This window comes from Emydura macquarii, unplaced genomic scaffold (assembly GCF_026122565.2).
Source record: "Emydura macquarii macquarii isolate MOO-44397 ecotype Brisbane River unplaced genomic scaffold, CSIRO-AGI_Emac_v2 contig_1253, whole genome shotgun sequence".
Classification (NCBI taxonomy): Eukaryota; Metazoa; Chordata; order Testudines; family Chelidae; genus Emydura; species Emydura macquarii.
The window spans coordinates 95,422,261-95,440,862 of NW_027131390.1; the positions used below are offsets into that span (position 1 = coordinate 95,422,261).

An 18,602-nucleotide genomic window follows, 5' to 3' on the forward strand; every position below is an offset into this window, starting at 1 on the left:
AAAGAGGTCCTTTCATTCTACACACTGAAGGGAAAGAGGATACTGAAAAAAGAAAATGACTGGCTCCGAACTACATGAGCGTGCAGCCCTAATCTAGGGCATCATAACTTCTTTTACAGGTCAAAAAGAAACACCAATAAGATTTCTCTTTGATAAAATGTTAAAGAAGAAATAATCCTAATGACTAATTAGCAATTAACTTGAGATAGTCTAAAAGGAACAAACTATTCTGCACCACTAATAGGTGGTAAAGAAAGCAAATTGAAAACATCTATGTCAGAGACATACAGTTACATCAGATTTAAAGGGACAACATCACCCTGACGACTAGTCTTTTTTTTTTTTTTTTTTTAATGACCAATAATTTGATAATATGCCTGTGCGAGATTCCTTGCCAATTTCTGTGATTTTTACACATTTTCCCTATTTAAAAAAAAAAAATCTTTATTTCTCCTCTGCTTGTGTGTGAAAGACCCACAGAAACATGGGACAGAAGAAACAGTGAAACTTACTATATGTAAGTGCAGTCAATAGTAGGTAAAAAATTCAGAGAAATGCATGATTAAATTTAGGACTAAATAATGGATTTTACACTTTAAAACTGTTTTAGGAGATGTAATTTGTAAGATTCAGCAAATATCTGAACCAAAATGGAAAAGGTCAGGAAAAACACACACAAGCAATTTTCAAGTTTTTGCTTATTTTTTATGCAGCGTGTCTCTCTAATCAATTCACACATCTAAAATGACAAATCAAGTTTCTCAGTAAATGGCAATGCCTGATTTTAAAACAGAGATATAAATAGATAGATAGATGATCACAGTCACAGCAGATACAAGCACAGTACTGGGAACCTATAGTAAAAATTAGTGGACTGAACCATACGAGGTTAAAGATAGTTTCTGAAGAGCATTATATAAATGAGTTTGGATTCTGCTATGGCTATGAATTTTGCTTAGTCTAATTTCACACCTAGGCATTGCCCTTCTGTGAATCTCTTCCAATTCTAATCTCTCTCTTTGAGATGGAGTGACCAGAACTGCATGTAGTGTTCAAGGTGTGGGTATACCAGGGACATTAGAAAAAATAATCCCAGCTATACATAAAAAATGAAGAAGGAGTCTAAATAAGCTGTTGCCACTCAAGAAAAAGACCTCGGAGTCATTGTTCTTTGAAAACATCTGCTCAGCACACAGCAGCAGACAAAAAAGCCAACAGAATGTTAGGAACCATTAGGAAAGGGATAGATAATATGAGAGACAATATCATAACACTACTATGTAACTACATGGTACACTTACACCTTGAGTACTCTGTGCAATTTTAGTCACCTCATCTCAAAAAGATGTGTTAGAACTGGAAAAGATGCAGAAAAGGGCAACAAAAACGATTAGGAGTACAGAACAGCTTCTATACGAGGAGAGATTAAGAAGGCTGGGGCTTGGTCTACACTTACCTCCGCGATTCGGTGGCAGTCAATGGGAGTTACGCGAAGTACGCAAAGAACTTGCGTAACTCCCGTCGACTGCTGTGCTTCTCTTCTGCGCGCTGTCTTCACAACACTGCGCTGACGGGAACCACCTTCCCGTCAACTCAGTGCTACGCCACTTGTGGGGGTGGATTAATAACGTCGACTTCTGGATCAACTTAGTGGGTCTTCACTGACCGCTCAGTCGATCCAGATAAGTCAATCTGACAGCGACGACTTTGCCGCCATCAGTGTGGACATAGCCTGGGACTGTTCAGGTTAGAAATGAGACGAGTAGGAAGGATGATCTAAAAAACTATGAATGGCCTGGAGGAAGTGTTATTTACCCCTTCACATAACACCTGATGAAATTAACAGGCAACAGGTTTAAAACAAACAAAAGGAAGTACTTCTTCACACAACACAAACTCAACCTGTGGAATCATGGAATGTTGTGAAGCTAGAAGTATAACTGGATTCAAAAAAGAATTATGTAAATTCATAGAGGTTAAGTATAATCAATGAATATTAGCCAAGATAGTCAGGGTGTAACTCCATGTTCCGGGTGACATGTTCCTAAACCTCCAACTGCCAGTAACTGGGACTGGATGACAAGGGATGGATCACTTGAAGTTACCCTGTTCGGTTCATTCCCTCTGAAGCATCTGGTACTGGCCACTGTCAGAGACAAGATAATGAGATAGCTGGACCAGTGGTCTGACCCAGTATATACATTCTTGTGTTCTTATAAAGTGGCATTAGGAAAGGTATAGCCAATAAAACAGAAAATATCATAATGGTTCCTAACATTGTTAGCTTTTCTTGACAGCCGCTGCACGCTGAGTGGATGTTCTCAAAGAACTATCCACATTGCTTCTAATATCTCTTTCATGAGTGAAAACAGCTAATTTAGACCCCATTATTTTATATGGGTGGGTGATGTTATTTTTCCAATGTGCATTACTTTGCATTTATCAACACTGAATTTCATCAGTCATTTTGTTGCAGAAGTGGCAAGTGGTGCTATGGGGAGCAAGTAAAGCACTAGTCTAAAGACAGCTCCACCCAAGGCAAAAATTACAGCTGCCAAGTCACTCAATCTTCCTTTCTTAGTCAATGAGAGCAGTAATCACAACTCTAATGATGGGTTCCCCTCCATCTCCTGACACAATGCCATGCAAGCAAGCTTCAGACCCATTGTGGAATGAGTGACCCATATGACACTGAAGAATTACTATGTCCATAAAAGATTTTTCTTTCCTCCATCTAAGCAAAATAAGTAATTTACTGGCAGGGTATGTAACTTTGGGTTTTTCCAATAAATAGAGTGATTTCCCTGAATTAAGCTGAGTCTATGAGGAGGGTCATACCAGTTATCTGACACATTCCAGCCCTGTATTGCTGAATGTTGGGGCAACATATATGTCATCGATCTCTGTTGTTTACATCCTCTCCAGTGCCAACCCAGCTGCTGTAACTTCATGTTTGTCATCACAGGAGTATGATACATTCTGGTGACAATTTTTATGGTGTTTCTAAGACAACACTTCTTTGAAATTCTTAGGTATGTTTAAAACTACAGCATCTTTCTCTTGTATCATTGAGACTTTTCCTTGTGTGTTCTCAGTTCTGGTTTTCCAAGGTTTTATACATCTCCTATTCATCTTTCAACAAAAAAGAATAATGTTAACTGAAACTAGAACATTTTGAGAAGAATCTTTCTGGCAATGCTGAAGAATTAAAACTTTGGTTCTCAGCCAGTGGAAAGGCTGGAACCACTTTGGTCACTGCCAGCTATTAATATTCTTAGCTTGGAATTTTTCTGTAAAAATAGAAAAACTGAAGCATCACATTCAAACCACAGAGGCAGAGCTGTCCCTGAATATAGAAAGTGCAGACTAACCTAGGAGATTCTAGAGTAGCTGGGGATTTGTGAGATAGTGACTTTATTGTTCTTATTGACGATTGGTTGTATTCTGCCTGCTGGATAGATTGTGGCCAGAAAACCCACTAAACTTGATTAGGACAGATAATTATTTAAAACAGAAATCAATGTAGTTCTGAAGTTTCCATTACTGCTTAACTTGAATACAAATGTTACAGTCACAGAATTAAATGGTGTATTCCCCCTCACAACCATCTGTTCTTACAGTGATGGTGTAGTTCCACTGTGGAAAGCAAAGGCCGGACTTGGGGGATTATAAGTATGGGTTCAGCACCACAGAACCTTGCTCTGCTGGGGCTCTCTGAGCCTCATAGTCTTAAAGGACAAGACTGGTAGATCAGTAATTAAGTCTATGGAAGAGAATGACATGTGGATAGAAGAACCCACAGGGCACTATTTCAACCCACTGCAGAATGGCTCCACTGCTCCTCCACATCTTGTGGGTGGAGGATTCCCTCCCACTGTCCATGGGGAGAGTCCCAGTGTACAGCTTGGTCAATCGGGCTGTATTCTGAGGTTCATTTTTTGGGCCATAATTAATGTCGAATGAACATATTAATTAACCAGAATTTTCTAGGAAGCTACAAGCTATTCTAGAATATGCACTCACCATACGCTGTCATGGTCCCAACATAAGGCCCATCAACCACATTTCTATTTTCTTCTGCCAATGCTTTGATATATCTTTTGCTGAGATCCAATATTTGCTCACGAAGCACTGAACTGCTTTCATGCTGAGTTCGCTGTTGAATAGTAAAATGAAGCAGCATCATTCCCCAAATAAAGCCAAAAGTCACCAGAAAAAAGCCAAGTTTCTGAGAGGATAGCTTCCATGGAGTAAAGAAGGCCATGGTTTCCCAACAGCTTCACAGTCAGTGTAAAGGGTCTTAAAGCATGAAACCAAGGAGCAAACGCATGGTCCAGGTATGTAAAGATCTCAATGCAGGAATCAATCTCACTCTGGCTCATTAGTCAGTGTATTCCCTCCTTTCAGTTCCATCCTGCTGCTGGCAAAAAAAGAAGAGAAAAAAGCATATGGTCACCATAAAGTAGTAGAGTATCTCCAAACTGAATTTTGTTTGTATTGTAACTTTTGCAGAATATGAACAGAAAACATCCTTTCTTTGTACATTTTTACTTTGTTATACTTTATAATATGAATCAGAGCAGGAACAAGCTGAGAAAAGATCTGGAAAGAGAACAAGTATAAAAAGTTTCAACGTATGTTAACCAACATAGAACACCTGTGAAAATTTGGACCCCTTTCAATTCTTTAAAAAGTTTCCAATCTGAATTTTAAGGTAAAGGTATCTTAGTGCAGTGGGTGAATGAAGATCTTATCTTGTAGTGGATTTAAAACAATCCTACCATAATTCTTCTCTCAGAGAACAAGTAATTTTAGCTGGCAGTGACAGTGCTATTAGTTTCTGGCAAGAGCTAGGGCATACGGCTAGATAGGGGATCAGGAAAGTTGATTCTCTCAAGGGAAAAAGGAAAAAAGCGTTCTGCATTATTTAAGCAAATGCAAATTCTCCTGGCTTCCATTACAGGTATTCAGAAGAATCTCTTATTGGTTTTGTGTGGCGTCAGTGCCAAGTGTCACAAACGGATAGCTTCAAAGAACTCTGAGTTATTTCATAATGAGTAAGAGTTCAATCTGCACATTTCTGCACCACGCTTAGGAATATAAATATATTTCTGAACTGTCACACTACACCATTTGTGTTTTAAAATGCTCTCACTGTTCTAATTTCAGCATATGTAATTTCAGCAAAGAGCTAATATATGACTATCTAAAAATCAGTAAGTAGTGGCTCCATCGTTGCATAACCCATTCAATAAAAACTAGCCAACACCCAATTTTGCTGAACATATCAGTTAATATTAAATGTGACAAGGAAAGCTTGTTTAGGAAGTTTCAAGTCAGGTTTTTAGCATAAAACACTGCAAAAGGAGAAACACTAAAATGAAATTAAGTGTAAGCTATCATTTAAAAACACAGATTTGGTGAAGTGTTATCCTATTAACATTATAATATTCCCAGACAGGATTATAGAACACACAATGTTCTCCTCTTATTTTGTACTCACACAGATAATGTAGATGTTGCCTGTTTTAATAGAATAACTATAAACACGCCTGCTAGCATTGCTGTATGTACTTATGGGCACATTCAAAATTAGATCAGCAGCTTTGCTTTTGGTAGAATTAACCTCTCCTGAGAAGAAGATGTCCACCTTTGGCCTGGATATAGTGCAAAAAGTCTTGTGCATGCACTTTTATTACTGCAATACTATTAGTCCAAAGATCATTATGCACCAAAGTGCGTTTTTGTGTGTGTCTGTTTTGCTTTATTTCCTGTATTGCTGAAAAGTTCCATTTATAGTCTTGCTTTGTACCAAATGCTATGCTTTATAAAAAGGGCTGGTGTGAGAAAAATGGAAATTGTTTGTACTTGTTTCCTTTATAGATAATGTAGCATACTCTTCAAGTGAACTTCAGTTTGATGTGTTTCGGAAGCCCATCCAGAAAAAAATAAAGCTTGTTTTACTAGTGCTCTCTCCTTAAGCTTTGGTCGGCTAAAACCTGACCTGGTGATCACACTGCGGAAATTCCATTCTTTCAGCTTAATTCTATTCTGGGAACTCTTTTTCCAATCACCTATATTAGAAAATGTATGGATTTACCATTCTCTTGTAGTACCCAAATGTGAAAATACTGGAAATTCAATAAGTAAAAATAACTCTGTGATTTGAAATCAAAAACATCGAAGTCATTAATGAACTGCAATTCCATATAAAAGTTGTCAGCCCTATAACAGTACCATTAAAATTATATTAATTCTTTCCATAATTACTACTGTGCTCCAAGACTGGGCAGGGCGAAACCAGAGTAAACAAAATGCATGGCATGAATGAGGCATTATAAAGGTTTTATTGACGTTTGTTTAGGGACACTGCTCCCTGGAGGGTCATGATAAGGTTATCTGGGGGGGGGGGGGAGGGAGGAGAAGAGGGGCCACAAGGACCTGATGGGGCTATGCCGAAAGGCTTGAGTCAGGAGGGGGCTCTGTCCGGCAGGGGAAGCGGACAGGGCTATGTGCACATCCGGGGCATGCACAGGAATAAAAACAACAGCTTTTGGAGGGGTATGTTCTGTGCCCTGGGGCAGGAGGACCTCGCTCTCCCTGCCACAGCCCTGAAGGAGCTCTGTGCCCCCACTGATTATTGGGGAGGTGCCCCTGCTTGCCCCTCTCGTGCACACTCCTGGTGCAGATGGCCTCTGCTTCCAGAAGCAGGCTCCCTGCTTGCCTCATTGCCCAGCGACCACCAAGCAGTTATGCTCCTCTCCTGGGAGCGTTGGTAGAGACTCTGCGAGCGGAATATGGAAGGGCTACGCCCTGGATGTACTGATGCCCATGCCAGAGCCCCTGTCTGACATTGGCTCCTCAGTGCTGCTCCAGAGCACACAGCCCTGTCCATCAGCCCTGCCAGACAGAGCCTGGGTAGGGAAAGCAGATGGGGCCGCGCTCAAGGGCTGGAGTCAGTAGGGAGCCCTGTCCAGCAGGGGGGCAGTACTCACAGGTGCATCATTCCACTCCCCTCCAACCCTAGCCCTTCAGCGCTGCCCTGTTCATTTCCCCTGTACAGGTGCGGACTGAGATGGGGAGGGACCTGGGTCCCAGCAGCCAAGACTGTCTGATTGCTGCAGGGAGCAGGTGGTTTCCTCAACTGACACAGGTTTAGTACCCCCCACCCCTGTGGTACTGGACACCCCTACTCCTGGGCTCCGTGGGTACAGGTTACTCCTCCCCCATAATCCCACTAAAAAGAGGGGTGTGTGCATTGGACATGAATCTCTGAAGTCAGGCTCACTGAAAAAATTTTTTTGGAAACTTCTGGATTACAAGTAATGGGGGGTGGGATGTTTGTGACAAATTCCATGAATGGCAAGGGGCGTGCGACTGGAAAAGTTTAGGTTTAGGGAAAATGTGAATTACTCATTGGTGGCTTAACACAGGCAATCCAAGACTCGTAGCAATAAAAACAGCTTAAGCATCCCAAACCACATTCTTTTCTCTCTCTCTCTCTCTCGTTTTTTACATAAACACATTTTTCTGAATTGATAAAATTAACACTAGCCAAAAATCAATGTAAAAATTGCCATTTTCACAAAACTGTTAACACTCAGTTTTTGAAGGCATTACAATTCTTCTCAGGCTCAAAATAAATATATGTAATAGACTATCTCTGTTGATTTGTGTATCGAATACGGTCGGAAGAAAACTAATTTATGGAATCCAGTGAAGATCATGAGCTGAACTGATGTGTGCATAACAAACAATTAAAATGTTCATGAAAAAGATTACATGATTCTGACTGGGGAAGAGAAAAGACTACCCTATTCTACCACCATCTCCCACACACCCAACCTTCTTCATGTGAGTCGGAACAAGATGAATGTTCCAGCTTCCATGGTCTAGGCAAAAGTAGCCACCCTAGACACTCTACTAATTCTTGGTATAAGAATTCTAATGACTAGATGCTTGATGAATACCCAGAATCCTATAGCCAGCTGACCGTTAGTTTTAGCAGACCTTTAGTAGAGATTTAGTTTTATTGTTCCATTGGTGTATACCAAGATCTAAATATATGTAAGAAAAGTTCTCTGCTCCAAAGAGCTTGTAATTTAGGGCCCTGATCCTGCAAAGACATATGCACGTATTCAGTCATTGACTTCAATATAACTTGCCACATCAGTGAAGTTCAGCACATACATAAGTCTTGCCAGGATAAGGGCCTAAACTGCCAACACACAGAGGCCAGCAAGGGACTTTGGAGTTGGGAAGCCCGATATGCACCATAAAACAGATTTTTGTAGTATTGTTTGGGTGGGAAGCCATGAAAGTAATTAAAACTGAACTCAATCACAATTAAATAAAAACAAACAAAATTTCTTATTTTAAGCCACTTTAAATGGTTGCCTATGTACTTTGAGGTGACCTTAGACAGCCTCTCTCCATGCTCAATAACAGGAGCTAAACAATCCTCAGGTTTAAATAGGATGGGACTGGTAGCAGGATATTTTCAGTGAAGCCTCAAATCAGGAATTCTCTCCTCCACAGTTTAACAGGACCTGAAGAAGTTGACTTTCAAGACATGCTTCAAAATCTGTTTTCCCCAAAACTCATCAGGTCTTGAACTCTTGTTTGAGTGGGATGAGAAGGACTTTAAATGGTAGACATCATTCCACATGTGTATTTTGTACATGCCTCTAGAGCAATAGACAAATCAAAACTAAAAAACAATTTGGTCTCTGAGTCGGGTCACGGATGTGGGAGTCCAATTACTTTAGATGGAACTGCACTACAACCTATAATGGCAAATACTGCATTGGAAACAGGCTGCTAACGTTAGGGTGACAACATGTCCTGATTTTATAGGGACAGTCCCAATATTCGGGACTTGTTCTTATATACGCACCTATTACCTCCTACCCGTCCTGTTTTTTCACACTTGCTATCTGGTCACCCTAGATAATATGGAGGCCAGATCTGATCATTTAAATGCCAACCTTATCAAATGCATTCTAAACACACCAGACACACATACAGAAAAACTCCAGTGCGAGTGGACACACCTGGTATGACCCAACATTCCATAGAAAAATGATGCCAGGACTCATGCGCTATGCATCAACCAGTGGACTAACGCATTTAAAGGGATACATACGTGTGTGTGTGTAAATTCTCAGAGTTATGAAGCAAACTGGGAAAGCTAGCTCCGGTACTAGTGATACATGTAAGTAAGGGCAAAAAATCCAGCTTAAATGTACTGTACATATATTAAACTTTATTACTAATGCTAACTATTACCTCACAGTAGATGGTGTGTTGCATAGCAGATAGTGTTGGTATGTTCAGATAACCTATCGAAAACAAATTAATAACTTTTCCAATAGTGCAACTTATCCTTCTGACAGAAATCCATGGTATCTCATCATACATCCCACCTAGTTTTCACAGAGTTCGCTAGTCTCTATTCAGCAACAATTTCAAGTCTCTGTTACAGTTTCTTCAATAAGTTTGTTCAGACTGATTTTCTCTTGCTTTCTTTCATTTCTTGTATGGCTGCAGACCATATGTAACATTTGTTTTATTTCTCTCACTTAGAGGCTGAGTCATCTCCTCTGCTTTATAGACACAGTGTTATTGGTGAGGTGGGTTACTGACTTGCTCTGTGTGGTCATTTTACACCACTTTGCACAGTTAATTAAATTTCAATAAGGGAACTGTTAATGAAAGATGGACAAAAAAGGTAGTTCATTTTAGAATTATGTTCAGCTGCAGTTTTTCTTCAAATGGAGAGGACTACATACAAATCAAACGATAAAAACGAATTTATAAGCACAGAAAAAGACACATAGAAATGCTAGATTTTTAAGAAAGTCCTACTTCATATGATCAGCACAGGGTCTATTCTTGGACAGCTGGCAACACCAGACACTTTTCCCATACACAATATATGCGCTACCACAAATGCAAAATATCCTTAATTTCTGTTTGTTGCCTCTTGCTTGCTTCATACGGAAGAGAATCACTGTGCATCAGGCAATGATGGCAGCAACTAAGTTACAGAAAGATGCAAAGTGGAACTATCGATGGAATGGGATTGATCAAGCGGGTCATGGAGACCCGTTCAATAGATTCGAGAAGTGCTATCTGTTCGATGTGATTAAACCACCTCCCTCAGAGGAGTGAGGCTGCATGAGACACCCTCCAATTGACACAGCGCAGTGAAGATGCCATGGTACGACAACATAAGTAAGTCAATGGGAGATATGTAAGCTACTTTATGTAGCACACATATCTCCCGTTGACCGCTGGTGGTAGTGTAGACCAGGCCCCTGTATTTATTATCAATCCTGTCTACATTTCTAATACCTCTTAAGCACATCATTCTCTTCCCATTTATAAGGAGAAGTCACTTCATCAACATGGTAATATACAAAGTTCAAAGAGAAGCCAAATATCCTACTCAGGGAAATGTTAGGTATCTGTAGCCATCACCAATCTGATGCAAGATCTCCTACAACAACAATTACAGCCAGACCCAAAGTTCACTGTGTGGGAAGGATCTCACTGACTTCAGTAGACTTTTGATTAGCCCATAACGAATCTTATAGCTACCATAAAATGGTTTGGTAAGCTTACATCTAAAAAATTAAATTTAAAATGATTTCCACGGTTCACATCTGAAGCAGAAAATCCTATAAAATGCAAAAAATTCACCAGAGCTAGCAAGAAGACAGGTGCACTCTGGAGAAAGCAGTGCCTCTCTACTGTAAACATAGTAAGCAAATGAAAGATATGCAGACAGCAACTTCTAGCTGTGTCAACCCATGCACAGCACCTACGGTCTCAGATCATCTCACAGAGAGAAGCTACATAATAATGAGTTGAAAGCTACATAATAATGAGCTAACTCATTCAATAGCTTCTTTTACATCAGTTATTAAAAGCATATTTCAGAATTTAAATTGCTTAACGCATAAAATAAATGCACAAAGCAGTTACCTTAGCTGCATTAAGAATTCCTGAAAGACATCTCTTTTGTCCTCTTTCCTGTTTATTTTTTTTTAAAGAATGCTCTCATCCCTCCCTTCTAGATGTCTGATGCCATTGCTACCACTCTCAATCTCTCTCCTGACCGTCAACTACACCTGAAGTGAGGCACCATATACTTCTACAGAAGAACTACCTTGGGAGGCAAGTCAACTCGGTAAGAGAAGCAGAATGACGCCAGGTTGACAGTTGAGGCAGGACAGATGGTCTGAAGGAGATTAGAAGTAAAAACACTTTTTTTTTCCTTTTCTTTTTTAGGAAGAAAGCGTAGGGGAAATTGTGACAAGCAGTAGTAGAGAGAAGAGCAGCCTTTGGTGAGATGCCATTAAAAAAATACTACTTTTCATTTTGAACAAGCAGCCTGCCTTCACTTTCAAAAATAGTTTTGTCATTTGTGAACAGGCTGAGTGGCAACCCAACCAAAGATTTCTTGTGAAAGTCCTTGATTGTACTAAGTATTTTGAAATCTTTCCAGTTTTCTATCAAGCATATCACTTTATGTAGCTTAGCTACACAAAAATGGACAGCAGCAGATGCTCCTCTCTTTATGCTAGTTAGTGACCTATTTACTGGTCCTCTGATTTTGTGATTTTTTTTTGATACTAGGACAGAATGAAACAGTAACAATCCCTCCTCCAGAGATTTTTTTTTTGCAAGTACAAATCTCACTATGATGCAAATTAAAAGTTTTGTTCTACCGAAAAACGAACACAGCAGAATAAATCTTCGCTTCTTTAATAAGCATGTCAGCAATCCTTTAATGCATGGTGTCAGGATCATTACTCTTTTGTATTGAGTAGGTTCAACATAAATACCCTTCCTCATTATCCCAACTAAACAGCAAGCAGCTCACTTATCAATTCAGCACCCCGAGCTCTTCTCTTCTTTATCCTTTCATAAAAGATTTTTGAAAAAACACCTATAGGGCACAGCTGCGACCTTCTATATCTGTTCTGTACTTTATTGTATCCACTGAGTCTTTAAATTGTAATTATTTGGAATAGGATCACCTGAGCAGCACAACCTATGTACCGTACTGCCTTGTGTAAGCTAATGATAGCAAGTTATAAACCAATAACTCAGCGTGGTTGCAATCTGTGCATTTTAGCACATATGATCAACTACTGAAGGGTGTTCCCGCAACCAGAGTAAACTTTTAATCAGAAGAAAATGCAAAAGATGCTAGAACATTAATGTTCTGGAATTGTGCTCTGGGGTGACACTTTGTGGGGGCTCTCCTCTACATCCACTATTTCGAGGCTCATGGAAGCTACGTTCCCTGTTTATGGAAAAGATAAATCTGTTGTGCTAGCTAGTTGGGCGTGCTGGATAGGTATAACAAAATTACTCAACAATTAAACAGATGCCCAGCCAAGTGACTTTAAGCTCAGACTTCTTCAGAGCTTCTCATGCAGACAAGGCTTGGAGAAGGGAAAAGATCTGATAGTAACGAGATGTTGCAGAACAAGTGAGTACATAGGGCCCCACTGATCCTATTTTTAATCCTTAGGAGTTTATTTACCTGAAGCAGAGTAGCAATGACAGCCACAACAGCTTTCAGAGCATCTCCACAGGTTAGCTTGATTTATGAGTGCAAGTATCAAAAGGCAAACAGGGGTACTGCAGTGCGTTCCAAGCCAGGCAGGAAGAGTGTGATTTTGAAGTTAAGAGAACAAGATAAGATTAAAAGACACAGAAGGTAGGGGTCAGAGCTGTAGAGAAGGATAATACAGATATATGTAAGAACTTGAAAACCAGTGAGGGGCACATTAATGCCATTGTTAGAGATAATATACAGCTTAGTTTTCTTTAAACCAAAGCCCCTGAGAAAAACGCTGGAAGTAAAAATGTGTGATTACTAAAGCTTCCTGCTGGTTTTGTCATAAATCTACTTAAGGTGACTTGAGTTAAACACTGGAATGGATTTATACATTTAGACAGAAGCACAGAAGAGTAACAAAGTGTCCTAGAATGGAAAGAACCCTCTTGGACTGTTTCAGAAGTGAGGAATGAAACATCCTAAGCAAATGTCAGTATTTTAATAACCTTTCATCTTGTCACTATCTCAAAATGTCTTTATTTGGAAATGAGAAAAAGTTGAAATTAGCATTTAGCATAAAGAGCGATTTAGATGAGATGGTAGAAGATCATAGGGCTAAAAATTGATTTTCTTCAACATGGAAATGAAACCTATCATATCCAGCAAAACTTTAAGGCCTGAGGTAGTATTTTTTCAATGAAAAAGCAGAAGGGCTTTATGATATCTGAACTTTTTAAATAACAAATAAGAAATAGCTGATTCTTTGCCAGCGAGTCTACTTTGAAGAAAAGCTTGAGAGAGAGTTAATCAACTTACAATTTGGAGGAAAGGTCTTCTCGTAGTTTTTAAAGCAACAAGGAAAACTCTACAAGAGTCATTTAGAAATTTGCTTGCTCATTTGCAAGCTATTTTATCCATTTTTAAGTAAAAGTTCAAAAGTGGGATCAATGAAGAGCCTCATCAGATTTCCAAAATGGATGCTGATTACCATCCCTCCCTCTCACTTTCACACACACAGAGGGGATGACTAATTCAGTCTATGAAACAGGAGATGTCAATGACCTATATAACATCCTCTTAGTTTCCATATAAGTTTGACAGTATAATTTATTTCATATAAACTATAAAAACTGTTCTTTCTGAAATGCATGAAGGTGTCATACTTTTAGAGCTCAATCCTGAAAGATTAGCAGAGAATTTACAAATTCCCAGTAAAGCAGTAATTCTGCCATTGACCCTTTGCCCTGGTCTAGTCTTAAAATTTAGATTGACCTAATTATATCACTCTGGATATGAATTTTTTTACACCCCTAAGTGTCAGCTGACCTAAACTCCTAGCATCGACGCAGCTTCCATCAAAGTATGAAGCTTCATCTACACGATGGGCGCAACAGCAGTTTAGAAGCAGTTGTGCTCCTCTAGCACCCTACTGTAGACATGCCTTAGTTAGCAATTTTGTGGTGCATGACTCAGGGTTAAAAATCCAGTTCGCTCTCCCAAAGACGGACTGTCTGTGCAATGCTAGCAGTCGTAAAGAGAAAATGATAAAACTTATGAATTATATTTGTAATAACTGTTATAACTAAATTCTAAATCTTATTATCTAATGTACTTTGTTACCAAAACAAGCTAATTACCCCACATGTGCACAGAGGAAGTGGAATTAATTAACAGAAGAAGAAGATACACCACAGGGAACGTCGAAGGTCTGCAGAATGTTCTATGCCTCAGTCAGCCTGCTCTCATCTGTGACCCCCTCTCACCTCTACACAAAGAAAGACTCTCACCACAACTTGGCTAGATGAGGTGAAGCTATATGTTGGGTGTCATCAACCTACTGAAAACACTTCAGCCCACATCTTGCTAACTCTCCTAACAGACTCTCGCACAGACTGGATAAAGCACAAAACATCGCAGCACACCACCTGGAGGCCTCTTGGCAGAAGAGCAGTTACCTCATACTATACCCTATCCAAAAGAAAAGAAAGAAGCCAACCAAGGGCAATTCTGTCCAATCCCCTGGGGACCACAGGCAAGTTAACAGCACCTCACAGTCACATTATCCCAGACCTCATATCTGCATGGACAACTGATCTTTATTCTTTGACAGGAGGCAGGGTTGATTGATTTAAATCAAGACGATTTCAATCACCAAGAGAAAATCATTGATTTAAATCAAGTTTCTCACTGATACGTCTTCACATATTTCTTAAACAATGGTGCAAATCTGATCACTAAAACATGTTAATTTACAACTCAATACAGCATTTTACAACATCTAAGAGGGTATACTTCGTGTAATTTTTTAAATAACTTGATCTTTATTAATTTAGAAAATAGTACATAATACTCATTACCCGTGTCAAGCTACAGATGCAGCAGAAGAACATTAGGAACTAAACCTCACACACACAATAGCACCTATATTTTATTAAACTAAATCTTAAATGTTACATAAATGTTTCACATTTGCAGTTGCAGCAGTCTCCTGAGTTGCCAGCTGATGCCTGTCCTTAAACTCTTTTTTTTTAATTTTCAAATTTTATTAACTCTAACAGACAAGTCATCACAACACTAAATGTATGCTGTCCTTAAAACTTCTATAACCAGCTCTCACCTTCCCCACTCCCACTGTCATTTTTGTTCATACATTGAAACAGAAATACGAGTTTTCCTGCTTTTTCAACTCCCAGTCGATTTCTTAACTTTGAGTGAATACCACCAAACGATGAAAATATTCTCTCTGTGCCTGCAGAGGAAGCTACTGCTGTGAAAAGTCGTCTTAGCAATTGAAGGAACTCTGCTTCAAGGTGCCTGGCTAATGATTTTCACGAATTCAGGGGAGTGACTTTATTCAAAACATCATCAGTAAACATGTACTGTCTAAATGGTTCCGCTCCAACCCTGAAATTTATTATGACTGGCATAACTGAGGAGTGATTTTGAAATGCCCATGCCATGGCAGCAGCATCTTCTCCAGAAGTTAGGCATCTACTTTAATATGTGGGGTTGAGAACATTCGCAAGAAAATGAGGTGCAGTTAGTGCTTGATCCATTCACTTCTTTATCGCCTGCCGTTTAACTTTCTGGTGAGGTATTTCTTTCTTCAATGTCTCTTGAAGTGCCTTCCAAATTTCGATAGCATCAGCAATGCAGCAACAATTTCTCTGAAGTTTGTTTAAGGCTATGAATATAGGCTTCAGTATACTGAGCATATCCTCTACCTTCATCTTTAATCCAATGTTAGATACATTGGATGAGATACTTCCATCTATTTTATCACGGTTTTCTTCACAAAGTTTTATGAGACTAGGCCAGTTCTTAATAAATTGTTCAAAACAATCAACCACAGAATTCCATTGAACATCTTGAGGGAGGATTACTTTGGATCCTCTTGCTCTCTCCAGTGAAGCTAAAGCAAAATGGTTGTTACAGAAGTATTCTGCGACTTCAACAACATTTTCTTTTATTCCTGGAGAAGATGCACTTAAGTCTTTGGCTAAAAGATGCATTAAATGGGCACTGCAGCCATATGTTATTAAGGAGCATCCTTCCGTTTCTTCTTCTAAGGATCTTCTCATCTTTGACACATTTGCAGCAGAGTGAATAATACCAAATGATGAAAATATTCTCTCTGTGCCTTTAAGACAGTGTCTTAACTAACTCCTTTGCCTTGTTTAGCCCAGCTCCATCACCACATAAACCCAGAACAAAAACAATCCTATATACTTGTGTCTTTCTTTGCACATGTGACTTTAGTCTGCTGAGAAACTGAAACTGAAACCCCAGAACTTTCAAGAAGCAAGAACTGGTAGTTAGGCTGGACAGACTATAGCCATTAATTCATTTTTATGAGACTGTAATTGTAGGTTTAGCATGTTTGTGATGAAATTTAATTGTAACATATTTTAAACGAGAGAGAAATTTAGATTTTTATTCATAATTTTTAAAAAATCAGATTTAAATAAAAAACCGATTTAATTTTTTTTTTTTTAAATAAAATCATTGGTTTTTATCCACCCTGCCAGGCGGTCACTGACCAACACAAGTAGTGCAATCTTTGACCTTACCCAGGCCAAAATCCAGACTGACCAAGGTCAGGAAAGGCATTATTTTAGGTTCATGTGAAGTGTAATCTGTATTGCAAGGAAGAATACAAACACGCTGAAGATGAGTACCATAGTTCTGCATAAATTTTTATGTTTGTGTTACTTAGGTGACTTGTGTATGCACCTCCGTAGAACCATCATACTGCACTCTCCTCGTTAAAAATAGTTTTTAAAAATAAAAGATATAGTTAAAATTAAAAATAGCAGTGTCAGCACAACTAAAGAGACATACATGCTGCAAAATAGCTTCTCATCCATCATCCCCACCAATGAACCACACTTCACAAATAAGCACAATTTAAAGAAACATTAAAAATAACTAGCTTTTCAAAAAAATGGTTCTTTTCCATAAAACTTGTAATTAGTCCAGTTTTAAAGCTCAAATGCCATTGAGGTCGAACACCCTCAGACAACTAAGTCTTCTCCAACTGAAATATTTAAACTAAAATAAAGGCAAATTTAAAAAATCATGGAGAATTAACAATGCATATTTTAATCAACTGTATATTGCTGAGTCAGAAGCAGAAAAGCTTTTTTTAAAAAAAATACTCAGCTTAATCAAAGATTTTTGTAATGTTTATTCCTTCTTATGTGGGCAAGTTTTAAACCTGGGTCAGCATATAAAATTTCCTCCTACCGATTTGTTGTTGGCAAGCATTTGAATAAGTCTATTTTATGTGTTTAGACCAATGACTGTAAATATAAGCACTATCCCAGAAAGCACAGAATTTAATGGAATTAGAATTTCTGTAATTAAAGAAGAGTCATCTGTTTGGAAGCAATTGTGCTATAGTTTATTACAATCTTCACTTATTTCTACATAAAGAAGTCCTTTTCTCAAATTAGTTGAAGAGCTGACAATTAAAATTTGCCTCTCATCTGAATTTCAAAGTTATCGTCATAGCTGTGTATGCCAGTTGCCTAATACTTTTAATACATATTTCCTGTTCTCTGTGTATGTACATTTTCAAGTTTATATGGTATTTATTATTAATAATATATCAATATATGAAACCAAAGGAATAGCAAGTTATTTTGCCACCTACCAAAGGAGAAAAGAAATATTAAAAACCACCTCATATTATGCAATGGTATTTGTTTTATGTCATCTTTATATGCCAGCTTGCAAAATTATGGCAAGGTAAGATCTTGCCAGGTGCTTATCCACCTAAGCTGATGTGAGGGTTTTGTAGAAAAATTTGCTGGCTCAGCAATTGTGTTAATCTGACACAGCTCCATCTCTCTTCACTCTAAATACTCAGTCTCATAAATCACAATTATATCACTCCTGCGACTTACAAATTGATTTTTGAAGGGCTTGCTGAAGTGAGATACATGCTGTTCTATTGGATAATATAAAAATACCAGGAAATCTGAGACTACAGCTGTCACCACGCAATACACCACGGCCACTCAGAACTGCATGGCAACAACAGGGACAGAACCCACACCCTCCTGCTCCAAAAGCATAGGCCCAGCTACCTGAATTCAAGGAAAATCTCATGCAGTTTTTAGTATTTATAGGGCCTGTAATCAACAGCTGAGCAGTTCTGATTCCATCCAGCACAGAACAATGGTACACACATATACTGGCCACATTACTGGATTACTTCCAATGTAGTAGTTTTTTAGCAGATTTTTTTTTCCCCAAAGCACTTATTTAATTCTCTGCACCCCATGAGATAGTAAAGCCTTTCAGAGAATTGTAAACTGAGGCAAAGAGGTTAAATACCTTGCCAAGTCCATGTAGTATGTTAGAGGCAGAACCAGAAATAGTGCTAAGCACTAGGCCTCAATTTACCTTGTTATCCATGTACTACAGTACAATTGTTAGCTATGGTAGTGGAGGATTGACAGTTCTCTGGATATAAGCAGGATTTAATATCTATACAACTTTCTTTGGGAGAATCAATATA

The 18,602-nt window shown here is 38.8% G+C and overlaps 1 protein-coding gene across 1 annotated transcript in view; it reads right to left on the bottom strand.

Moving 5' to 3' along the window:
• Positions 1–18,602, bottom strand: part of MGAT5 (alpha-1,6-mannosylglycoprotein 6-beta-N-acetylglucosaminyltransferase) — a 217,047-nt gene that overhangs the window by 139,804 nt on the left and 58,641 nt on the right. The window contains exon 2 of the mRNA XM_067549543.1: positions 4,024–4,420. Coding sequence (XP_067405644.1) covers positions 4,024–4,264 — 241 coding nt within the window. The 5' untranslated portion in view covers positions 4,265–4,420. The remainder of the gene's footprint in view (positions 1–4,023; positions 4,421–18,602) is intronic.